At 41.6% G+C, this 26368-nt stretch overlaps 1 protein-coding gene across 1 annotated transcript; it reads right to left on the reverse strand.

The window, feature by feature from the left end:
• Positions 1-55: 55 nt before the first annotated feature.
• ERAP1 (endoplasmic reticulum aminopeptidase 1) lies at positions 56-26314 on the reverse strand. The gene is given in 21 exon segments (XM_038402131.2): positions 56-1221; positions 2841-2922; positions 3048-3188; positions 4077-4238; positions 5245-5429; positions 8048-8204; positions 8904-9087; positions 9600-9679; positions 10826-10983; positions 11521-11604; positions 12912-13043; positions 13666-13797; positions 14845-14958; positions 15728-15747; positions 15750-15833; positions 15836-15880; positions 21609-21729; positions 22252-22386; positions 23533-23671; positions 24314-24898; positions 26186-26314. Coding segments are annotated over 20 exon segments (2847 nt in total). The 5' UTR covers positions 24862-24898; positions 26186-26314; the 3' UTR covers positions 56-1077.
• Positions 26315-26368: the final 54 nt, after the last annotated feature.

A 26368-nucleotide genomic window follows, 5' to 3' on the forward strand; every position in this document is an offset into this window, starting at 1 on the left:
TAGGAGAACGGGCCCCAGTATAATAAAAATGAGTAGTAATAACTTTTTAAACAGGTTAATCTTCTGAAAAGGACATTTATTTTTTAAAAGTGCACTTTCGTTAGTTAAAAGAGCTAATTAACAGCAAATACTGAAATCACCCTGACCCTACCAGAAAGTTACTAATTATACTGATCTAAAATATTAAATATCTCTGATCCTGTTAAAACTTTCAGATTCACTCATTATTACTTTCAGATTCACTTTCATTATTACTCTAAAGTAATTCTATATTAAAAAGGAGTATAAGATTTAATATAAAGGTAAGAGAGCAATTCACTTTCCACAGTCAAATAAGGCATAATAAAAAAATGCTCTCATGAAGCAATAGCAATATAATTATAAAAAGAGAAGGTATTGGAAAAAAGTTATTTAACTGCACTTCTTATCACTTCTACTTTTGAAGTGTATTAATCTTAATTGTAGTTGCAATATATACTCTAGTACTGTACACCTTGATATAGGAAAGGATTAAATTCCTCCTGGTGTCCTACATAAACTATTTTGATGGACTGACTGCACATTCACAAAATACAGGTAAAAAGTAGCTAAATCATCTCCATGTTAAACTAGTATACCTATAAATATGCCAGTGCTGGGCTACCCTGAGCAGAAATTACTAGTTGTACCTAGTGTTTGGCAAGGGGATACAAACTTCTATGCCATCTCATATGTGGAGTGTTCCATTTATAGTTCAGTTGTATACTCATCCATTTTCTGTCATTTCACAATTAGTTTTTCCTTAAAATAGAATAGTAAATCCATTTTTTAGAATTCAAAATCCCCAGTTTACACAGGCCAAAAATTGCAGATGATGATTTATTATTGGATTGACTGTGTGCATATAGAGCCCTATCTTGCTCCTGTTGAAATCGATAGCCAATCTCATACAAAGGAACAGAATGGGGCCCATACATCACCTCTTTAAGTAAATCTCCTCACCCAAAAACAACAAAAAAGCTTCAGATTTTTTGAAATGTTCACTTTGTTTTGTAATTTACATTCAAATATTCAAAGCCAGATGCAATAATAAATCCTTCACATGTTATTTTGTAACCATATTTTGATTTTTTCAAAGTTAATGTCCATCCATCGTATATTTTCTTCGATGGTTTCTACAGCTTGTTGGACACAGCGGAGCTGTGAACTTTTTTCCTCCAGTGAATTGAAGAATTCTTTCACCTATCAGAAAAAATTAGAATAAACAGTTGATGTATGATTAAGAGGCAGTGAAGTCTAGTAACTAGTGCACAAGTTTAATGGCAAAATACTCCAGGTTTCCAGTGTGACCTAGAGTAAGTCTCTTGACTACTGTGACTGTCTAAATGACAGCAGTTTAATAAAAAACTTCATACCATTGGTAAAACCAGTGCTCTGCCACACTGAGGCACCTAGTGTTGACAAGGCAGCTAAATCAACAACAACCATTTTTTTAATACCATCTCAATTAAACCAGCTGAGAGCAGTGGCAGCAGTGTAAGCAACAGTGGATCATTTTTAGAAACTTTTTTTTTTAACCACAATCTACAGCAAAGTCAACAGGAGGATGGGGGCTCAGCATGGAAACTCCTGTGGTAGCTCTCAGCCCTGGTGTTCCCCACATTACACCCTCATTGCAGGGAAGGAGCCCTGTTGTCAGACCTTCCACAGCCAACGACTACTTCCCAGCTAGTGTTTTAAGGGAGAGTCCCAACCACCAAGGGGAAAGAGAGTCTGTGGTACAAGTTAGTATTAATGATAGACAAATGCTACGAGAGGTCACTATAAGACTTTCCTTATTGTGATGTGATAAGTCGTTCTTTGCAGTTACTGCGGGAAAACAAGTCATTTTGTCATTTATTGAATATATTCATGTTTGTTTGAAAACATGACCTCTGCTTGATCCTACATTAAAATCATATTGAAGGCCATGTGTGGTCTGCTGCAAGCAAGACCTAAATTCTGCAGCAAGTTCCTTGGAATCTGTAGCATCATAGTGGGGAAGCTCCATTTAGATTTAAAATGGAGGCTTTCAATGAAGGTTTTGGCAGCTGTGTACAAGGCATCTGGGGCTTTTGATATTTGTGAAGGAATGGAATGCAGTTTAAAATTATGGAATCAGCAAATAAAACTATGGCTGCATCCCACTTCCATGTACAGGAGAGCTGTCTGTGCTTGTTGTATAGGTTGCAGAGCACTTAGATTGGTTAGTGCACTGTATATCTCTTTCCCCCATCTAGGAAGGCTTGTCATTTCTGTACCACTTCTATCAAATTTAGCCTGGCCAATTTTATTTATGCACACTGCCATGGTGCTTATCTTAGTATCCAGTACCTCACAAGCATTAATATGTACAGTATCTTCACAACATTCCTGTGAGGGTGGGAAGTTCTATTGCTACTTTTCAGCTGAAAACCTGAGGCCCAGAGGCATTAAGTGATTTGCTTAAGGATGTACAAGAACTCTGTGTCAGAGCAGGCAACAGACACCTGACCCTCACCCAGTGTTATAACTACAGGGCCATTCTTTCCCTTGCTATTGGCACATACTGCTATGCTTAGGGTCCTCAAACCCACAACTTGTATAGCGTTTGTATAGCTTCAGGGGAGCTACAGTACTACTTCAATGTTTACTAACTTCCAATATTTGCACGATCCTTAGGCTTAATCACAGATTATACCTATAATCTTCATAAAGCCACTTCTGCACATAAAACAGACTCTGGTGTTTCCAAAGGAGTCTAAGGAAGTTAGTCTCCAGCTCCCTTAGGCAGCTCTGAAAACCCCAACCAGAATGCATAATCTGAAAGTAAGACACTTCACCTCAGCAAGCTGTTCCCTTGTAGAATATTGATTTGTCACTCCGATTACCATCTGGGCTATAGAAGGTGAGCCAAGTTCAAACCTAGCAAAAAAGCGAAAAACCAATTACCAAAGATTTATTAAATGGATGATTTAATTTAAAACAGAGAAATAGACGTAAAATATAGCTAGCATAAGGGTCTGAGTAAAGTAATCTGTGCAACTTACTTTTGTACAAGTTTATTCCAGTTTTCCTTCAAAAATGTCCATGCTAGATGATAGCCAGATGGGTTTTTAGCGACATACACAATAATATGTGGAAGATCCTGAGTTTTTACTACATCATCAAACAAACTTTGATCCATTATCCTAAAAAACCCAATGAGGATGGAAATGGAAAAGGTAACTAGACTAGATGATGGATGGGTTACTTTGTTAAAACTGCACTTCTTAACACCTCGGCTAATCATTATAACTGTCTTACTTTCAATTTTACTTTTTTAAGATAAAATTTGCTTTAGCAAAAGACTACTGAGCCACTTGTATCACTCTAGTCCCATGAAGTTATTAAGATTATCTCCATTTCAGGAAATCTAGAATAAAATCAACATAATGTTTTGAACTTTAACTGCATCTTTCATCCCATGATCTTGACATTAATGTGAACCTTAGTTGTCCTGATAGATAAGTTTTTCCCTTTTTGCAGATAGGGAAACTAAGGCCCTATTCATAAAAAAAATGTGAGTGCCTCTTGGTAGCATCAACACAGTTAAATAATTAGCTCAGTTTCACAATGCAAATCCGTGGCAGAAATGGTAGCAGTAACATTTCTAAAATGTTCTTTTCCTCCTAATATGCTAAAAGGAGAGAGGGCATTTATCTACTGTGTCTGGAGCTCTCTCAAAACACTGAGGGACAATGTTTTTAAGAGTCAACCCCCCTTTGCATGCATAAGAAATATATAGGCATACTGCAATTACAATAAATTTACATGCAAAAGGTAATCAAGTGCCTAAATAGTCACTTGTTTCTGCCTTTCTCCAATTGACAACTGAAAATGCAAACGTGTATGCACCAGCCTCTCGTGTCAAGTTTTAAACTGCAACTTCCCCTTCTTTTATAAAGGCATTTTATAATGCTGTGCATTGAAGATGCTGCAAAAGTGCTCATTGCTGTAGCTCACATTTCATCTAAGTTTGGTTCCTCCCTCTCCACTCCCATACAGACACTTCCTTCATAAAACAGTATATTACTCACCACTGAAGTTTGTCCTTATTTCTGCTAATACTGAGAGCAACTTCAATCTGATTTCTCTCAGTGTTGAACGAAGGCAGCCTGTATTTACTAAAAAGGAAGTCCCAACCTTCGATTGTCTGGGCTCCAACAGCATATATTGCAGTTTTAACATCATTGGGCAAACTGCAATAAATTGGACACCAAGTTACACTATGCTTCATATTTCCATTATGATGGATATTTCCATTCTGATTCACCATTCCATTACTCCAGGGAATCATTCTGGTGTAACAAAAGGGTGGATTAGGCCTTTAATTTTTCTCCTTCTGTCCCTATTAGGGATTCTTAAGTGTTGCCAGAGGAGGAGTTTGCCTTAAGTCTAAAAGTATCCTGGTATTTACTGTTAGTGAGACTTAGTAGGCAACACACGCTATTTGAACCTAGAAGATCCAGGTTCAAGCCTCATTCCAGAGCAGATCCTGTTTTGCCAAGGAAGAGTTCTCTTAAGAGATATTAGTCATTCAGTTTAAATAGTAGTCATGTTACCTATGTAAGAGTTACAGATCTTATGTCACTTTCTTAAAGAGGTATCCTGGTCAACAAGCCCTCTCCCAAAGATGGCTAGCAAAAGCTATTTTTTAATTTGGGCGTGTTTCATTATTTGGGTGTTTTTCACAATGGAAAGATCAGGAATGCTGGTTTTGCTAGATGACCTGCTGGTGGTATCTCAGCATGTTTACTGTGAACTCTGACTCGTTAAATTAAGGGCGGGAGAAACTGAATCTTTCACAAAGATGGCCTGTATCCAAAATGTTAGTGAGTAGCAGGTGACCTGAAAGTATATAGTGTAAATTAAAACCCTTCAGACCTTCTTTCTCCACCACAAAAAAGCAAAACAAAGGGGCACAACTCTAATTTCCATTTTCCCTTTCACTTTTAGTAAATCAAGTTCCAAAGTACAAAGTACATATAAGCCATCAATGAGTACACAATAACTGTCAAGTTCAGAGGGAATTGGGAGTATGGAGTCTGAGATGAGAAAGTACTAAAAAAAGGTTAATATTTGTGTCCCTGAAAGGGCTGAAATATGAGCAGCTGCTTTATTAATAGATCAGTTCACCAATACTAAATCAAAAGGGAAAACATTAATTCATCCTTCGCCTCTACTGAATTTACTATGAAAACAGACCGTAAAGTTCCATTGGATTCCTTCCATTTCATAAAATATTCTTCTGCTTTTTCCACACACGGTTGGTACTTGCGTGCACACGCAAACAGGAGTAGGGAACTGCGAAGCATTCTTTCAGACACTGAGCCCTCATCATTCCAGGACTGTTTGTCAATTAGGTCTTTAAACAGATTTACTATGTACCCCTAAAACAATTTAATAATAAAAAGATTCTATTTAACACACTTAAGTATAAATACTGCCTCTTCAAATGCATTACTTCTACTATTGTTGGCACTGGTAATTTAAATCAACATCTAAACCACTAATCTTTGGTTAAATCCTCCAATAAAACTTCAAACCCATGTCACTTTTTGAATATTTTCATTTTACAAATTTTACCAACATTTAGCAAAAATTAACTTATTAGCTGTTCACGTCTCTCTGAAAATCAGGTTTTTGTGCCATACCAACAATCAGTTATTTTAATGCATCAGTTTCAGTGTTCAATTACTCCACCAACTATGACCTTGTTCCTACACCGATGTGGACGGATCCCCTGTGCAGCCACCATTCAATTGTTCCCTCTCTGTACATGCAGACAGGTGGCTGGCATCCTCCATACAAAAGCAGCCCGAATATAGTGGGGATCTCTATGGATGTAAAGGTTCACCCATGTGAACCTGATTACAGGATTGGGGCCTACACTCCATAGGACCTAGTGCTTTCAACTCAGTGCTTTGTGTAAAATTAATGGGCCAAATCCATCCCTGGTATAACTCCAGTGCAGACAGTGGTATCCCAGGGGTGAATTTGGTTTAGTAACGTTAACTCAGCAAATTCTGGAACAAGCAGATTAGAAAGAAATGACATCCTTCCTAAATAATATAAATCATAATTGCTAAAGCATCACCTTTTAATGTATAATTATAATACCAAACAATAGTTCAAGCTATTGCATCTCAATATTCTGCAAGGAATGGCTCTGAACGCTCTACCCATCTCATTTTCTCTAGAGCTATACTTAGAGGAAAGAATAAGATTTTTAAACACCCCAATGTTTTGTAAACACACATTTCTTGCTTATTTTACAATCTTACTTCTAATTTCACAGCCCTTGCCTTCCTGGCTGAGTTGAAAGCAGGGTCTGGAAGTACTAATCTGACAAACAGAGCAGAGTAGCAGGACAGACAGGATATTGGGACAATAGAAAAACATGCAGCCATCAGGGAAAGGAACTCACTCCTGGAAGCAGTCCTACTCCAGGGATTCTCAGGCTGGCAAAGGCTCATCTTTTCTTTCCCACCTTTTTGTCTGTTTATCTGCAGTTGACATTTCATCTTGTCAAGTGCCTTCCCTCCCCCCACCCCCGGCACCCCCATTCTCTCTTATTGCCTCTGAAAAAATAAGCCCTTTCTCCTCCGGTGAGAGGGAGAAAGCAGTAAGGACTGATGCAGTGGTGAGCTGGAGCCGGTTTGCACCGGTTCACTAGAACCGGCTGTTAAATTTAGAAGCCCTTTTAGAACCGGTTGTTCCGCGAGGGACAACTGATTCTAAAAGGGCTTCTAAATTTAACCGGCCAAGAGTGGTGCCTTAGGCACCGACTCCACGGGTGCTCCAGCCCTAGAGCACCCAAGGGAAACATTTGGTGGGTGCAGAGCACCCACTGGCAGATCCCTGCCCCGGCCCCAGCTCACCTCCGCTCCGCCTCCTCCCCTGAATGCGCCGCCCCGCTCTGCTTCTACCCCCCCCCTGCTTCCCATGCATCAGCTGTTCGTGCGGGAAGCCAGTGCAGGCTGAGAAGCAGGCGGTGGCTTCCTGCTCAGGCCCAGGGAGGCGGAGGTGAGCTGGGGCGAGGGGACACGAGGAGGGCCGCCCGCGCTGCAGCAGGTAACCCAGGGAGCGTGCCGGGGAATCGCTCCCCTCCCCAGCTCACCTCAGCCACCCTCGGCCTGAGCGGTAAGCCGCCACCTGCTTCTCTGCCCTCCCCGGCTTCCCGTCAAACAGCTGATTCGCGGGAAGCCGGGGGAGGGGGCGGAGAAGCAGAGGGGGCAATGTGTTCAGGGGAGGAGGAGGAGCGGAGGTGAGCTGGGGCCGGGCAGAGAGCTGCTGGTGGGTGCTCTGCACCCATCAAATTTTCCCCATGGGTGCTCCAGCCCCAGAGCACCCAGGGAGTCAGCGCCTAAGGCACCACTTTTGATGTGATCAGTGGGGGAGCAGCCGCTCCCCCTGTCCCCCCAGCTACGCTCCTCCGCCCCTAGGAGCCAAAGGGACCTGCCGGATACTTCCTGGGAGCTGCCCCAGGTAAGCACCACCGGGACTCCCCATCTCGCCCCCCGGCAGGTGCCTCTGGCTCTTAGAGGTGGGGTGGGCACCCACTATGGTGGCCCCACGAGATCCTCCTGCCCGGTTCTGGGGGCAGTCAGGGGACAGGGCGGGGGTGGGCAACGACCCCCTCGTGCAGTGAGGAGGGAACACGTTGTTAAGATTTTGGCAGCTTATCACTGGACTGCTCCCAGGATAACCTCTGGTAGAACACTGCTTCTAGGTCACCGCTCTACAGATCACCATGATGGCAACTTCCCCACCTACTCCCTGCCTTCAGCCAGGAAATGAATACAGGACCAGAGGCCATAAAGAAAAAACTATGACTGAAAAATAAATAATCTGAATTTGGGTTTTAAAAAAAATAAAATAAAATAAAATAATAAAAAACCACTCCACTCTACTGGCTTGCTACCAATAACTGTATTTTTTAAAGGTGTGCTTACAGGGTATAACCACTATGTTAATGTTAGCCAGTTTTAGATGCTTTCCGTCTTACCTTTAACTGATTTTCTACATCATCCATGTCCCTTTTCTCCATGAGCTTGTACATAGGAATCAGCTCATTCATACCTTGGAATACAGGCATAATTTGGGATTCAAGTTTCAAATACAAAGATAAATCAAGAGCTTTAGAAATTGATAGTTTTCCAATACTGAGAGAGAAAAAGAGAGAGAACATTATAAATAAAATTAAATGAGCTAATTTCTACTTAATTCCTTTAGAATCCAGAAGTTATCATCACACAAATAGAAAAGCCTAGAAACAAACTCCTGAAAGACAAATGTGGCCAACAAACCACATAAGACATGAAACTTTCTGGTATCTGATACTCAGCCTACAAAAGCTCTTGAAATCCTTGCACTGCCATGCCAAACACTTGACCTGCAACAGGAAATGGTTCCGTATCTAAGGTAATGGTCACACACAAGCACCTCCAGAGTGCAAATTGAGTTGAAGTGATGAGGTTGTGAAAAGTGAACCACTGCCCATAAGGGACTGATTTAAGCCACCAAATTTTAGGTTTAATTGAAAATCTTGTTCTAATCCTAATTTTCAAAAGGCGGCAGATCAGTGCTGGTGGAATCCATTGATTTACACAGTATCAGAGACAGCGTTTTGATCATAATGGTTATGTTCTCAGGGCCAGTGTATGTCCTCAGTTACATGACTCCCCTGAAGTCAATGGAGACATTCCAGATTTGAATTGCTGTAAACAAGATCAGAATCTGACCCCCTCTCTGTTAAAAGTATTTAATTAAAACAAATTATACAAGAGTAAATGTTTTCTGCTTTAGTGGCACACAATCTGAATTATATCATTTGTCTTTTTAACTCATACAGTGTGCCTTACCTTACAAGTTGGAATACATTGTTAATGAGACTTGCTCTATCATTGCTGCTAATTGCTGTATGGTTTTCTTTTAAAAGGCTAATCAGAGCATCCCATCCATCATCTTCATAGTGCACAATGTAATAACCATTCATTCCCACATTGAATTTTATCCATTCAACCTCTTCTGGGAGGATGAGGACATCTGCAAACAAAATAAATTATTACTCAATTCTCTCTTATTGATTAAAACATTATCTGATAAGACAACCACATAATGGATGAAGAGCTCAGCACTTGCACAGTCCATTTCATACATTAAATTTGGACAAAAAATAATCCTGGTATAATAGCTAATGCTGGTTTTGGTCTCTTTTTCAGCGATTAAAAGGAAGAGATGCTATAGTTTCTGAATACTTTAAGAGATATAGCTCAGTAATGTTGTTATAGGAGTCTGTCAACATTTTCACTACAAAATCCAATTTTTCCAGCAGGTTATATATAATTCAGCTGTTTTATATCTCATCTGCCAAAACCTGGCATTCTCTTTTTTAAAAGCATTATTGAAATTAGATCTGTGATAACAAAAATAAAAGGCAGAACTACCAGTTCCATCCTCTCCCCCGCCCCCAAAATAGCTGTAGAGCTAAAATGGCTAAACTTTGCAATCACTGTAGCTAATCCTTCAAATGGACTAATCACTTTAAAGGATGTTACCTGTTTTAGTTGTCAGCAAAAATCTTTGCACAGTGTCAGATTTACTAGTAATGTACGTTAATGGAACATGCCACAAGTACCTATTGCAATGTAAAAATGGTTATTTTAGTGACAGAATATTTAATTGCAATAGCTACTCTAGAGAAGGTTGGATCTATATTTGAGTAGTGAGCTACACTGCTATGTTGGGGACAAAGAGTCGGAAGTGACTGACTCTGGAACACTTCTTGGGAGTATGTGGAAGTAAGATTCATGGTGTAGGATAGAGGTGGGCAAACTACGGCCCGCGGGACCCTCCTGCCCAGCCCCTGAGCTCCTGGCCTGGGAGGCTAATCCCTGGCCCCTCCCCTGCTGTTCCCCCTCTCCCACAGCCTCAGTGTGCCGTGTCGCTGGTGCGACGCTCTGGGCGGCCGGGCAGCGCAGCTGCAGAGCCATGGCCTGACCTGGTGCTCTGGGTGGCACGGCTGTAGCGCCATCAGCGCTCCAGGCCGCGTGGCAAGGGGGCAGAGGGAGTTGGATAGAGGGCAGGGGAGTTCGGGGGCGGTGGTCAGAGGGCGGGGAACAGGGGGGTTGGATGGGGCAGGGGTTCTGGGGATGAGGGGGGGTTTGGATGGGGCAGTCAGGGGTGGGGAATCCGGGGGTTGTCAGGGGACTGGGGTTGGTGGATGGGGCAGGAGTGGAGGGCCGTCAGGGGACAGGGAACAGGTGGGTTGGATGGGGCAGGAGTCCCCGGGGAGCCGACGGGGTGAGAAGTGGGGGGGGTCAGATAGGAGGTGGGGGCTGGGCCACGCCTGGCTGTTTGGGGAGGCACAGCCTCCCCTAACTGGCCCTCCATACAATTTTGGAAACCCGATGTGGCCCTCAGGACAAAAAGTTTGCCCACCCCTGGTGTAGGGAGACTTACGCAGGCTTCATTACTCTCATGGCTGAGACAAAACATGGCCATTTTCTTGCTACAGTATTCTACCCCAATCTCAGCTTAGAAGAAGAATACCCCAGAAAGCTCCGATATAAGACACTTTTATTTCTGTGGACTAATTATTATGGACCTCAGTTATAGATTCTTAACACTATACCGGTTTTCAAATAAGCAATGCCAAAATGTAATTTTTGTTCCTTTAAGAACAGCAATAACCGTTACTACTATGCAGAATAGACTGTCACTAGTGGATTTTCCAGTTTGCCTAGACTATGATGGAGAGCATCACGTGCTCATTTTCTATTACCCTGTTGATGGAGAAGAATCTGATCCCTTCATATAGTGCTCTTGCTGCAGATGGACATTCTTTCCTTTTACTGTGGCAGTTACTAGTGGAAAACCCTTTTGTAATGTCCAAGTGTTCATCATTGTTGTCACATCAAGAATCTCTCTCCTGGTCCAGTGCTGATTTATATGAGGCAAAAACAAAATACATAAGAACAGAGTGAGGATGAAATATATTGGCAAGGAAGCAAAGATGAGTGAGTGGCAACTTCACAAGAGCTACCAACTGCTGATTAAAAAAACAAGTTTACAGGACTTACATAGTGAAGTTTGGATTGGGGCCTGGGATATCATTGTGACTCATTCACCTTATGGTGGACAGAATAACCTTTTGATGCTTATGATTAATACCAGTAACAGCCATATAAATGCACCAATCAGTATTGGGCTCTTTAGGGGATAGATTTTTGTTCAAGCAAGCACATTTTCAACAGGTAAAACCCAAGGAAAATTTTCAACAGTAATATAAAGTCCAGGCTTCCAGCAGTTTCCAATAAACTTATATTCTCACAAGCAGGGTTGTGAGTACAATAGTCTTACACTCTCAGGAAGGGAGTATACTAATTTTAAACATGATGAAAACTGAAGAATTAAATGTTAGTGTACAGTAACACAGAAGACTTATAATTATCAATAAGTAGGAAAACAGAAGCTTACTGCACTTGAAGATGTTTGTTGGTTTCTGGTGCAAAAGCCATCACCTTGTAGTTGGCCTTCCTGGGTATCACCCACAGGACAAGTCTGAAAAAATTAAATATTTCCCTTTAATTTTACAATTCTGAATAATTAATGCAGCTTACAGTGATTATTCTGTTCAGTAATATATGAGGCTGGATGGTAGTTATTCACAGGGAGATACTTGGGTACAACCCCCTGTGATGTTGCACTGCATATGTTTTATGGAAATATGCTTATGAGTGTAAATATAATGTAACTGGAATATGCTTTATGCAAAAGGTCTCTTGTAAGGTATCATTACAAAGCTTCTAATCTACTGAGTGTGTTCATCCTATTTGTATGAATGTATCATTCTTGTATCTGAAGCTAGAAATATGAAGTATTACTCTGAAGTCCTCTTGTAACTATGTAAAGTGTGGGCCATTAACGGTGGCTTGGAATCATGATGGCTCCCATTAACTAGGACAACTGGTAGCAATGGCTCTGTTTATTTGTAAGCCTTCCTGTATAGGTGGGTGCCAGCCATTGGGTAATGAAGTCTCACAGGACATGTGATCATGTCATCTGACACTGGAATCCATCTTAAACCTGGTGCTCTGTCATTTAGGAGGAGGGGTGGAGACCCAGAGAGACAAAAGATTCCCGTCTTGTGCCAAAGCTATAAAAGGGGTGGAACAGAACAAATGGGGCTGCCAGTCATGAGAAATCCTTGAGTTACCACCTGAGCTGGAACTAACAAGGTTTGTACCAGGAAAAATGATTGGGCCCAGCCTAAGGAGGAGTCTAGTTTGTGAAAAAAGCTTACTGGAACATCTCTGAGGGGGAGATTTACCTCTATTCAGTTTCTTAAATGCGTTAGGCTTAGACTTGGGTGTTTTGTTTTATTTTGCTTGGTAACTTACTTTGTTCTGTCATTATTTGAAACCACTTAAATCCTACTTTTTATATTTAATGAAATCACTTTTGTTTATTATTAAACCTAGAGTAAGTGATTAATACCTGGAGGAGCAAACAGCTGTGCATATCAGTGTTATAGAGGGAGGACAATTTATGAGTTTACCCTGTATACGCTTTATACAAAGCAAAACGAATTTATTTGGGGTTTGGATCCCACTGGGAGCTGGATGTCTGGGTGCTGGAGATAAGAAACCTGCTGAGCAGTTTTGGTTAAAGTCTGCAGCTTGGGGGGTGTGGTTCAGACCCTGGGTCTGTGTCGCAGCAAAGTATCGTGTATGGCTTAACAAGACAGGGTTCTGGAGTCCCAAGCCGGCAGGGAAAACGGGCTCAGAGGTAGTTTCAGCAGGTCAGGTGACAGTCCCAACGGGGTCTCTGAGATCAAATCCGTTCCCCCCCCCCCAAGAAATACTTACATGTGCCAGACTGTTCCATAGATCTTCATTTTTTGTATTCTGATAGCTGTACTTCCGCAGATATTGTACAAGACCAGCTTTAAACACATCTGCATTCAAGTAATCTCTTAACATATTTAGAATACAAGCTCCCTGTAAAGGAAATGATAAATATTTTACAAAACTAATCTTTAGATCATAAAATATAAAGTCTGATATATTTTAATTTTTTTAAATCAATATTATTGTTAATATCATTAGCAGTTAACTCTAAATTCATAGTGCTCTCGGATTAAAGCATCACCTGACATAACTTTATGTACTAATATAGTACTCTGGCTTTCATTACCACTCTTTCAAAGGTAGCTTTGGCTAAGCAAGTTAAGTCTATTATTAGAATTATGATAATGCCTATAAACCTCAGCTGAGATTTGATCCCCATTGTGCTACACATTGTACAATCACACAGCAAGAGACAATATTTACCCTGCAGAGCTTAAAATCTAAACAAGAGAGATAAAGGAAATATTATGATGTTCATTTTATAGGTGGGGAACTTAGCCCACAATTCAGTGTCTGCCTAAGAGAGTTTCATAAGCGAAACAGCAAAAATCATGCAAGTCATGAATGAGGTATGTCTACAGTAATGGCAGAGATGCCATCTATCTTCATTAGAGTGAAATCCAGTGTCACCCCCAACGTCTAGTTCTAAGTAAGCTTCATGAACAATATTCACTGAAACAAAAGTGTAAGGAAAAATAGTTACACAATTTACCTTTTCATAGGAAACATCATCGAACATTTCTTGAATTTGAGCTGGATCTTCCACAGGAGTAGACACAGGATGTGAGGAATTTAATGCATCCACCTCCATGGCATCAAAACACTTGCCTAAAAAATAATCTTCCTAATAGGAGAAAAAAATGTTTTTTTTAATTCAAGGACTATTGAATACAGATGTAACAGCAAACCAATCTAAAGATGAAAATATTTGCACTTGTTTTAGAATTCTTCCATGTGACTTTCAGACTGTACAAAGAAAACAAAGCATCTTCTTTTTATTCCAGCACTTGCAGTAAATGCATTATTTTAAAACAAAATACATTTCATTTAGAGATTGCAATTGCCCATTATAAAGCTATTGCAGTGTGTAAAATGCTGCACAGACTTATTAACATAAATTGATGTCAGTGAAACTACTTATATGAGTAAAATTGCACAGATGGGGCTTATCCTAAAGCCCAGGAAAGTCAATGGAAAGACTCCCGCTGATTTTACTGCGTTTTGGATCAGACCCATATGTCTTTGTAGGAATGCACCTAAAGTAGCAATCTCTGATGAAATAAGAATGTGAAATCATCTACATTCAGATATTCCAAAAGGGTGATGAGTCTTTCTAAGATACAACACACTGGCTTGGTCGTCACAACAGATTTATGTCGATATAACTACGTCGCTCCAGGATGTGGAAAAGCCACACCCCTAATCAACACAGTTATACCAACCTAAACCCCAGGATAGACAGCATTATGTAGACGAGAAGGCTTCTCCCATTGACATAGCTAACGCCTCTCGGGGAGGTGGATTAACTACGCCAACAGGAGAAGCTCTCCCGACAGCATAGGTAGTGTCTCATGAAGTGCTACAGCGGTGCAGCTGTGCTGCTGCAGTGCTGTATGTGTAGCCCACCTCACTGCAATCAGAATAACCTGTAATCAGCTTTGATCATCTGTATTTACACAGATGTTATAATTACTTTGTAATCCTTAAAAGACGATTACCTAATTACTCTACATTAATTTTAAAAATTACATATAAAAACAACAAAATTAGCTCAGGGCAAATCTATGTGCTGCCCAACAAGCTTACCATTGCAAATCATCAATAACTTGCCCTCCGCCATTTTAAAATATGGTTTAAAATAAATAAAAAAGGGAAAGTAATTAACACTTACAACTTTCAGATCTTGATGAGTAATACTGACTGATACATACTCCATAAACTTTGCAAATCCTTCATTTAGCCAAAGATCATTCCACCATTCCATGGTAACTAGGTTTCCGAACCACTGAAAGAAAAAATATTGCTCATAATAAAAGGTGCTCAGCCGCCTTGTCTTAAGTTGACTAGTTAATTCACTCACTAATTTATGTAGACCCAGGACATGGAAGTTTGGGGTTTCATGGGGCAGTGTGAAAGATTCCTAGCATGAGTTTACCACCCACCAACTCTGTAATGTGTTCCTGTGACATGGGTCCTCATGCCCACCTATAGGCCCAAGAAGCATTCAAATCAGTCTTCTCAGCAGGCTTTTTTTTTCACTCCTCCTATTGCTGTGTAAATGGGTCATTGTATTTTAAATAGTTTTCTTATTCTTTGTTCATTTTGTCATTCTCTAACAGAGAACAAAGACGAGTTAAACACAGTATAATGGTCTATGATAAATGGACTTTAACCTCATTTAGGGCTCCCTTATCAAACGTGACTCTAATATAAAACAGTATTAAAATGTATCCAAGAAATTACACTTTTACACCCAGAAGTTTCTTATGAGTAATACAGTTAAAATACTTTGGAGAAAATAAAAAAGAAGCAATCATGTTAGCCCAATAAATAATATAAAATCAAGTTACGGATGATTCGGAACCTTTAAGTCTCAAAAGCCAATCTATTTCAAAAGTTTCTAATAAGTCTAATAACTTGTTTTCAATGTATAAATTTCAATGTATAACTTGTTTTCAATGTATAAATATCTAGGATGACTTGGTATTGTACCACATTGCAATAAAACCAAACTAACAAACTTTTAGATCCCATGGTATTCCCCTAATCTTTACCTGATGAGCCAGCTCATGGCTATTATCATAGTAATCCAAAGTTTAGCTGATGCCGAGGACTTTTCAGGGTCATATAGCAAAGAAGATTCCCTATATGTGGTCAGTCCCAGTTTTCCATAGCTCCAGACTGAAAATCAGGAATAGCAGCTAGATCTAAAAATAATAATAACTCACTTATCTGTGCACTCTCTCTCTCAACCATTTAACACAGTATCAAAACACATTTTTATTAAAATAAGAGAAATAGTTTCATTAGTTTCAGTAGTTCAAGTGCAGATTTTATATATTTTTAAGTTATATGAAGTATCAGGCAAAAGTTAACTATTAACTTGAAAGACTATTCTGGGTAGCTCAACACAAGATGCATGTCACAAAATCTGTGGCAAGTAATGACAGCACAGGACAAAAACTGGTTAACTTTATTCTGGACCTTCTATTGTGCAAGACAGAGACGGAGCTATCCTAAGTAGGAAACTAAGTATTTTTCAACAGTTTTTTGTTAATAGTTTCCTTTACTTGATACGGGGTGGGAAAAACTCCCATCAACTTAAATGAAAAAGATGGGCCAATGCTGAGCTTGTTTTGAACATATTACTGAGTGTATGGAATCATTACTGCTTACATTTTAGGGAATAAATACTTCATCCACTTTTCTACAATTTTAATTTCTTTTTTAAACATAAGATCATTTTTTCAACAAAGCAAGGCACTCCAGGATGTGTGTTGTGTGGCCATGTAGATATTTCAGAGGTGTTTGGAGTGCTTGACCTTGGATCTCAAATTTAATGATGAACCTGAATTGTGACACTATGGGAGCATAGCAGTCACCCACTCATGTTTCACTGGTTAGTCGAAATTCAGACACTATTCCAGGTCCCCCATAAAACATTAGCTACATTGGAAAGATGTGTAGAGATGCCTTAAGCAGAGCAGTGGCAAAGTCAAAGAATTATGATGTGACTGGAATAACAGAGACTTGGTCGTATAACTCACATGACTGGAATACTGTCATGGATGGATATAAACTGTTCAGGAGGGACAGGCAGGGCAGAAAAGGTGGGGGAGTTGCATTGTATGTAAGAGAGCAGTATGACTGCTCAGTGCTGCGGTATGAAATTGCAGAAAAACCTGAGAGTCTCAGGTTTAAGTTTAGAAGTGTGAGCAACAAGGGTGATGTTGTGGTGGGAGTCTGCTATAGACCACCGGATCAGAAGGATGAGGTGGACGAGGCTTTCTTCCGGCAACTAATGGAAGTTACCAGATCGCAGGGCCTGGTTCTCATGGGAGACTTCAATCACCCTGATATCTGCTGGGAGAGCAATACAGCGGTGCACAGACAGACAATCCAGGAAGTTTTTGGAAAGTGTAGGGGACAATTTCTAGGTGCAAGTGCTGGAGGAACCAACCAGGAGCAGAGCTGCTGTTCACAAACTAGGAAGAATTAGTAGGGGAAGCAAAAATGGATGGGAACCTGGGAGGCAATGACCATGAGATGGTCAATTTCAGGATCCTGATACAAGGAAGAAAGGAGAGCAGGAGAATATGGACCCTGGACTTCAGAAAAGCAGTCTTGGACTCCCTCAGGGAACTGATGGGCAGGATCCCCTGGGAGAATAACATGAGGGGGAAAGGAGTCCAGGAGAGCTGGCTGTATTTTAAAGAATCCTTATTGAGGTTACAGGGAGAAACCATCCCGATATGTAGAAAGAATAGTAAATATGGCAGGCAACCAGCTTGGTTTAACAGTGAAATCCTTGCTGATCTTAAACACAAAAAAGAAGCTTACAAGAAGTGGAAGACTGGACAAATGACCAGGGAAGAGTATAAAAATATTGCTCAGGCATGCAGGAGTGAAATCAGAAAGGCTAAATCACAACTGGAGTTGCAGCTAGCAAGAGATGTTAAGAGTAACAAGAAGGGTTTCTTCAGGTATGTTAGCGACAAGAAGAAAGTCAAGGAAAGTGAAGGCCCCTTACTGAATGAGGAAGGCAACCTAGTGACAGAGGATGTGGAAAAAGCTAATATACTCAATGCTTTTTTTGCCTATGTCTTCACAAACAAGGTCAGCTCCCAGACTACTGCACTGGGCAGCACAGCCTGGGGAGGAGGTGACCAGCCCTCTGTGGAGAAAGAAGTGGTTCGGGACTATTTAGAAAGGCTGGATGAGCACAAGTCCACGGGGCTGGATGCGCTCCATCAGAGAGTGCTAAAGGAGTTGGCAGATGTGACTGCAGAGCCATTGGCCATTATCTTTGAAAACTCATGGTGATCGGGGGAGGTCCCAGACGACTGGAAAAAGGCTAACGTGGTACCCATCTTTAAAAAAGGGAAGAAGGAGGATCCGGGGAACTACAGTCCAGTCAGCCTCACCTCAGTCCCTGGAAAAATCATGGAGCAGGTCCTCAAGGAATCAATTCTGAAGCACTTAGAGGAGAGGAAAGTGATCAGGGTCAGCATGGATTCACCAAGGGCAAGTCATGCCGGACTCATCTAATTGCCTTCTATGATGAGATAACTGGCTTTGAGGATGAGGGGAAAGCAATGGAGGTGTTATTCCTTGACTTTAGCAAAGCTTTTGACACTGTTTCCCACAGTATTCTTCCAGCAAGTTGAAGAAGTATGGGCTGGATGAATGGACGATAAGGTGGAGAGAAAGTTGGCTAGATTGTCGGGCTCAATGGGTAGTGATCAATGGCTCGTCTAGTTGGCAGCCGGTATCAAGTGGAGTGCCCCAAGGGTCGGTCCTCGGGCCGGTTTTGTTCAATATCTTCATTAATGATCTGGAGGGTGGCGTGGATTGCACCCTCAGCAAGTTTGCAGATGACACTAAACTGGGAGGAGAGGTAGATATGCTGGAGAGTAGGTATAGGATACAGAGGGCCCTAGACAAATTAGAGGATTGGGCCAAAAGAAATCTGATGAGGTTCAACAAGGACAAGTGCAGAGTCCTGCACTTAGGACGGAAGAATCCCACACATTGCTACAGACTAGGGACCGAATGGTTAGGCAGCAGTTCTGCAGAAAAGGACCTAGGGGTTACAGTGGACAAGAAGCCGGATATGAGTCAACAACGTGCACTTGTTGCCAAGAAGTCCAATGGCATTTTGGGATGGATAAGTAGGGGCACTGCCAGCAGATCGAGGGACATGATCGTTCCCCTCTATTCAAAATTGGTGAGGCCTCATCTGGAGTAGTGTGTCCAGCACTGTGTCCACACTACAAGAAGGATGTGAAAAAAATTGGAAAATGTCCAGTGGAGGGCAACAAAAATGATTAGGGGACTGGAACACATGACTTACGAGGAGAGGCTGAGGGACCTGGGATTGTTTAGTCTGCAGAAGAGAAGAATGGGGGGGGGGGGGGATTTGATAGCTGCTTTCAAGTACCTGAAAGGGGGTTCCAAAGAGGATGGATCTAGACTGTTCTCAGTGGTAGCAGATGACAGAACGAGGAGTAATGGTCTCAAGTTGCAGTGGGGGAGGTTTAGGTTGGATATTAGGAAAAACTTTTTACTAAGAGGATGGTGAAGCATTGGAATGCGTTACCTAGGGAGGTGGTGGAATCTCCTTCCTTTGAAGTTCTTAAGGTCAGGCTTGACAAAGCCCTAGCTGGGATGATTTAGATGAGGATTGGTCCTGCTTTGAGCAGGGGGTTGGACTAGATGACCTCCTGAGGTCCCTTCCAACCCTGATATTCTATGAAAGTGGGAAAAGGACTCTGCAATCCTTACTTGTCACAGAGGGAATCTCACAGCCACATCCATATAGGTCAGTTTGGAGAGTGATAGTAGGGACAAGTCTGGAGGAGGGCCATAGGATCTAAGGTCACATGGATCCAGTGGCTCTATTCCTCGAGCAGGTGCCACAAACAAGGTAGTGGTATCTCATTGGCTGGAGTAATGGTTGCAGGGACAGGGGCTGCTGTTACCTGTCGGCTCTGTGTTCTTGGGGAACCAGGGCACAGTATCCAGCCTGTCTGACTCATGAAAGACCCCCCCGCCCAGCTTCTGCTTGAACCAAAACTGATCAGAAGAAAGACTTACAAAAAGCAATGAAAAGACAGTGAGAGACGCACCTAAACCCCTGCAGACAAGAGTGACAGAATTAAAGCAACTCCCCTAGCTTCATTTGCATAGAAGATGGAACTGGGAGACATCTCCATTAGCATTCAGAATGGAGAACAGAGATTCCAAGGCAAGAACCGCACTGAACTCTGGGACCAGAAAAGCAGGGAAGCAGTGCATGATGGGAGATCTCTGCTCCATGATATTAATGAACCCATCCCTGTACACACCCAGCTCAGTAGTTATCAGACCAATTCTAGTAATAAATCCTTTACTGGTATCCAAAATATTGAAGCAGCCTAATTGCACTGTGAGCTCCCTTGAAGGAACACCCCCATAGCCAGGAATGATCCGTTCCTATTGTCTAGCCTGAACAAAACAACTTTGGTATACTCCCTTGAACTATCAGTTTACCCATAAATAAATCTAGTGTTTTATTGTTTTTTCCCCACAAAAAACGCCTACCCCTGCTCAAGTAAGTGTTCTGATGTCGGGATCAAAATCTGCATCAGTTCCATTGGGGCTTCATCTTCTCCTGACTGATCGTGCTGGGGACTCGACCTGTCTCCAGCACTCTGAACTCTCAGCTACCATCACCACCTGGGAATCCTGACTGGTTCAAGCTTCATGGAGTGGTGAGAACCCACCTTTTTCACTCTGTTTTTTTTTTGTACTCTAAGTATAGTTTCTAACCCTGACTTGTGTGATCAGGTAGAGTTTTCTAAACCTGACTTTTGTAATCAAATTTAAGCTAGATTTAATATTGTAACTGTTTTGTTTGTTTGGCTCTCCTTGTATGGTTACTACCTGGCAATAAGTAACTTTTATGATTAAGCTGTTTGCTTCCCTCCCTCTCTCACTTGTGTGTTTTTGGCTTCCCCATTTGCTCTGGAGCAACGCTCCTCTTACCTAAGCTAAAGATCTCTGCAGCGCCCAAAAATCCTGTGGGGTTTGCTCATCAAATGGGTTACTATCCAAATAATTGTAACATGAAAGTGGGGATAAGGACATATTGAACTTTTGGCATAGGAGGATGGCATCTTGGAAGCGCTGTTCAACCCAGCCTGCTCAGGCTTACTCTATTCTGATACGGTACCTTTGGCACATAAGGGTGGCAGCTTGGAAGTGCTGTTTGACCCAGCCTGCTGAGTCCAAGGAGATATAATGGATCAGTCTGGGAGTGCTGATTGACCCGGTCTGCTTAGATACACTGTGTTAATGTGTGTGTGTGTGCGTTCATCTGATTCTGGAAGGAGCCCAGCCCAGGCGAACTTAGGTCCTGCAGGATAGCTCCATTGGGAGGAAACTTGCAGAAGGGAGAAGTAGAGTTCCGTATGAAAACACAAGTGACACAAGCAGTACATTGATAAAATTACAGAACCACCCCAAATCTGGTAACACTGCATTATGACCCTTCACCAGATTAGAGATTGGTTTAATCCTCATAAAGACAGAGATTACTAAAAAACCAAAATGGCAGAAATGTTTTCAAGTAGTATTTTTCACACATTAATTTTCTCTACCTGAAATATCAACAAACTGTGTTAACAAGGAGGCAGCATACAATATGTTACATTATAAATGTGTTAATATTTTCACAGGCTATGTGATATCATGGAAACACAAAGAGCCAAGTGTTCCCTCCCACACCCAAAATGAATGCCCAAGTCCATGCAAGACAATTCAGGAGGCATTGATGAACATGGTCTCCATATGTTGCAAACTTGACCCTGTCTAACAAACTATATTACAAGATTTGTGTTCTATTAAACTCAACTTAATAAGGTACTTAAATAAAATGAATGATAAAACACTTACCCTCTTTGGGTAAGGGATATGGAATGCTGAAGTAATTCTCATAGAAGTCTAAAAGTTTCACTGCTGCATCCAAGGCATAATCAGCTTGGTTGATCTTGTCTGGTACAGTATATACAGATATCTAAAACACACAAGCATGGAAGGTTTCTGAATACCAATATAGGTAGTTTATAGAATAGAAACTGATTTGTTCTCTGCCTTGTTTATTTCAATTAACACCCAAAAATATGAGCGCAATTAGCTACATGATATAACATTTCCTGCCTCGGAAGTATCCTAAAATTTGTAAGAAAAGCATCAAAGCCAAGAATGTGTTTTTTGAACTGAAATTTAGATTCAGTCCCTTTTATTTATTCACCAAACAGGTACAATTGCAGTGCAGGTTTCCCCACTTTACCCAGCCAAACTCAACCCTTTTTTGAAGTGACCAGAGATGAGAGCATACAGATTCTGAAAATAAAACTATTAAAAATCATAATTCAAATAGTCCATCTAATTACAAACCCATTCCTTTCTTCTCGCTCAAGCCCATAGCAGCTACAGACATGTAAATCTAGTTAACCAAGACCTTTAGAATTAAACCATTTGAAAATTTTATTGTTCCTATCACAAAGCAAGATTGTAGAAAATGAGACAAATTTACCTTAATTCCACTGGTCGTCATCTTGCTGACTGATTTAAAATCCGAAACAATAAAGGCCACTAGATAAGTGCTCATCTTTACACTAACATCAAAATGGTCTTCAACTAGCCAATTTGCAACATTCACAGTTTTCACCTAAAATTAGAGCACAACTTTTGTCACCCAATAATTCTATGGACTGGAACATTCATAACAGAAGGTTTGTGGAGCTTTTTAAATGTCATCACTATTATTTAAAGGGTCACTGAATAAAACAAAACTAAAGTAAAGGAAAACTCACCCTTTTGTATGAACTTTTCCCTACCTATGCCCGTTATACTTAAAACTGAATAAAATTAGAGAAATAATTTCTCAATTTTTTTTCAGTTTGCTTTGTACATTTGATAGTTCCTTGCTGTCTGCTGTAAAAGTCAATTAGTTTGTCCCATGGCTGCATAAAAGAACCAAACAGGGAAGAGGAAAACAGTTTAAAGAGACACAGTGAACTTAGGTTTCAGAGTAGCAGCCGTGTTAGTCTGTATTCGCAAAAAGAAAAGGAGTACTTGTGGCACCTTAGAGACTAACAAATTTATTTGAGCATAAGCTTTCGTGAGCTACAGCTCACTTCATCGGATGTAACTCACGAAAGCTTATGCTCAAATAAATTTGTTAGTCTCTAAGGTGCCACAAGTACTCCTTTTCTTTTTGCGAATACAGACTAACACGGCTGCTACTCTGAAACCTGTCATAATAAAGTAGAATTTTCAAACAAATGTGACTCTGTCCCTTTAAAAAAAAAAAAAGTAAAAGCAACCTTTGGCAGATGCTCAGGGGTACATTTCAATACAAAGATTTAGTTGCATAACTCCCTGTGTAGTTAATACATGTCACACTGCATCATGCTATTTATCCCATCCTCCAAACTCCCTTGAAGGTTAATTTTTAAAGTTTAGATGGTCCCAGTTTCACGTACAAAATATGGAATTATGGGCTAGATCCTACAAGGGGCTGAATGCCTCCAACTTCCATTGCCTCCATTGCTTCCATTGGGAGCGAGGATACTCAGCATCTCACAGGACTATCCCCTAAATATGAACTTTAAAACAGCCAAGAATGAGGAGATAATGCATTTTTCCTTTTTAACTCAATGTTAGAACTCCTAGAAACAACAAAACACATATGAGCATCAAGGTAAAAGAGTTTAATATCAAAGTGAATTGCTCTTGCTTGGATATTCTGCTCTGCTTAACTTTTTCTTAAACTAAACAATTCTAAAATGTAACATTAAAAATATACACATACTATTGGCATATTAGATAGTGCGAGGTGCTTTGGTTCTCTCCTAATCTTAATGGAAAATCTGGCTTTGAAGGATGGTTCATCAAAACATGGGAAAGCCATGCGAGCAGCTGTTGGCTCAAACTGTGTTGACGCAAGTACCCTGTAATTAAATAAAGAGAAATAAAAAAAATCTAAATCTGAAACATGCTCCATACATTGCATATCAATACAGAATGTCCACCTCCCTGATGCAAGACAAAAAGGTAAACTTGATGTTCACTTTGTAAGTAGGTACTTATATGGCCCCCATTTTGGCAGTATCTGAACGACACACAATACCCCTTTATCAGGCTAAGAAGTACTAATACCCCCATTTTATACATGAGAAACTAGGCAGGAGACGAAGTGTCTTGCCCAAGATCACACAGGAAGTCTGTGGCAGAGCTGAGAATGGCACCTGGTCTCCTGAGTCCCATAGCACCCTAACCAGCGGACCATTCTTCCTTGCATCAAAACTTCCAGTGGTATCAATAGGAGTTCTGCTGCATTAAGGACCACTGAATTTGGTCCATAATGACAAAATTCAATTCGTTTCTGAAAGGACTGAAAGCCCAAATAAATTAAATATTGGAATATGATTTGGTATAAATTCAATTCTCTATAACAAAGCACAAGTCTCAGTGAAGAAAGCAGAGGTTCTAAAACAGGAATTAGAAATTAAATGAGAATAAAATCTAAAAGCACTAAAAAGTCAAGTATAGTTCACACTTCAGAAACAAATATTAATTGAAAAGAGGATTACCTCACTTCTCCTTCCTGAGTTCTATAGGTGCTTTTATAAAAGCCGTGGAAACTCTCCGACAGATTTGCAGAATATTCAATGCTAACAGTGTAGTTTTGTCCAACATGCAGTGGAAAAGCTGCTAGGAGGGCAATCTGCTCAAATGGTGGGTATTCCAAAACCATCACTTCTTTTTCAGTGTGATCATTTTTCATTCTCCTTTGGATGGTAGCCCTGGTAATTTGCAGGTGTTTGCTGTGCAGGATGACTGAACTAGTTTGTTGGTTTACTGTAATCTCTATTCTGGCAAATCCAGTAAAAGTTAGAGTGGTAAGATTAGGATGGAGGAGAAGATCATAATGCACTGGGATGACATGCTTGGGAAGCCTCATTTTATCCCAAGGAAACTGTTTGCTTCCATTGCCAGACACTACATCAGCTGTCTCCCTGTTCTTGCTATTGTGGTCATTATTCACAGAAACTGCAACATTTAAAACACCTATCGTCATCATCATCATCATGACAGAGGATTTATCTGCAAATGGCAGAGTAGAAAATAAGGCTACCATTCTTGCCTTGCTTATGTTGATTTCCACATATGATAATCTAAAAAAGAAATATTTGTAAAACACAGTTAGTATTAAAGAGTTTTCTTTGTGGTAAATGTCATGGACATCAACAATGAGTACTGCCTATTATCTAAAAAACTAAAACCCTCATGCTGCAATCAAATCCACAGACAGACCCTTGACCTGTGTGGAGCCCAAATGACGTCTGGCATAGAATCATAGAAGATTAGGGTTGGAAGAGACGTGGGTCCAATAGCAAGATCAGGTCTAAACTACCTTCATGTTCTGTAACCATCTGTGTCTATTTCCATTAGCAAAGAGATTTATATACTTTTTCTTACCATGATCCTTCACTTCCTCTTAATTTAAAATGTCTTTGAAGGCAAACCCTTTCAGGCTATCAGTAAGCTTTGATATTTTTAAAGCCACAGTATATTCACTGGTTATAAATAAATGAGGACAAGTTTTAATTGCAGTAGTATTTACTGGGAGAGCATATAAACACATAAAACCGCAAAACATTGTACAAAAAACAAAAGTAACAACAGAAAATGCAATTCTTATCCCGGACATACAGCCTCTGAAAGGAGCAAATTGAAGGGGATGAAGATATTTTCAAGGCTCGTGGTAGAAAAGAGATCAGTAGTTTGATAATTTAGCAGACTCATGCCAAGCAGTTTCTTCTGGAGTTTTTAACTGTAAATGAAACATATTAATGTCCTGCATGAATATTTGTGAGAAGGCCTTTCCTGGCATGAGTCTGACATCTGCAGAGCTTATTTTCAGGGCATGGTGTCCAAACAAGGGTTTGTGGGTTTTAAGATCTGTAGCGGGCGCAGAGCTGTGAAGCCGGTGATGTTGGGAGTGCTCAGGGGAGCGTGCCGGCGGTGTAATGTTGGGGTGCTCAGGTGGCAGTGGGGTGCAGCATCGGGGTGCTGGGCGAGCAGCGGGGGCGCATGGCGAGGGGCGCTCTCTGGGAACGGACGCTGCAGCGGGGGCCGGGGCCGGCCGGGGCCGGGGCCGCAGGAGAGGCGGTGTCAGGGCGGCGGCGGGCTGCGCAGCCCCCTCAGCGACACGCGGCCCTGGCTGCTGCCCGCGTTTGGCGGTGAAACGCGGCTCGGCTCAGCCCGCTCACCCGCCCCCGCCCCCGCCCGAGAGAGGCAACCGGGACCCCTCCCCCATCTGGGCCCGGGCCTCGTGTCCCCCCGCCCCGGGAGGCGAGGCGGCTCCGCGGGCGCCGCGCCGGGCCCGGAGCCCGGGCCCCGAACCACCCAGCCCGCGACCCGCTCTGCGAAGGCCGGGGCTGGGTGAGCGGCGCCGGTACCTGCTGCCGGGCCCGGCGGGATGGAGGAACCGCCGCCTGCTTTAGCCGCGTCTTGGAGAGCGAAAGCGAAAGCGGCGGTGCCTCTTGGGCCCTTCCAGCCCTCCCGCCCCCAGGGCCTCCCACCCTCCGGGACTGGCCCCGGCCGGAAGGCGGACCGGACCGAATCCTGTAGCACCCACGGGA

The sequence above is a fragment of the Dermochelys coriacea genome, chromosome 5, assembly GCF_009764565.3.
Source record: "Dermochelys coriacea isolate rDerCor1 chromosome 5, rDerCor1.pri.v4, whole genome shotgun sequence".
Lineage (NCBI taxonomy): Eukaryota > Metazoa > Chordata > Testudines > Dermochelyidae > Dermochelys > Dermochelys coriacea.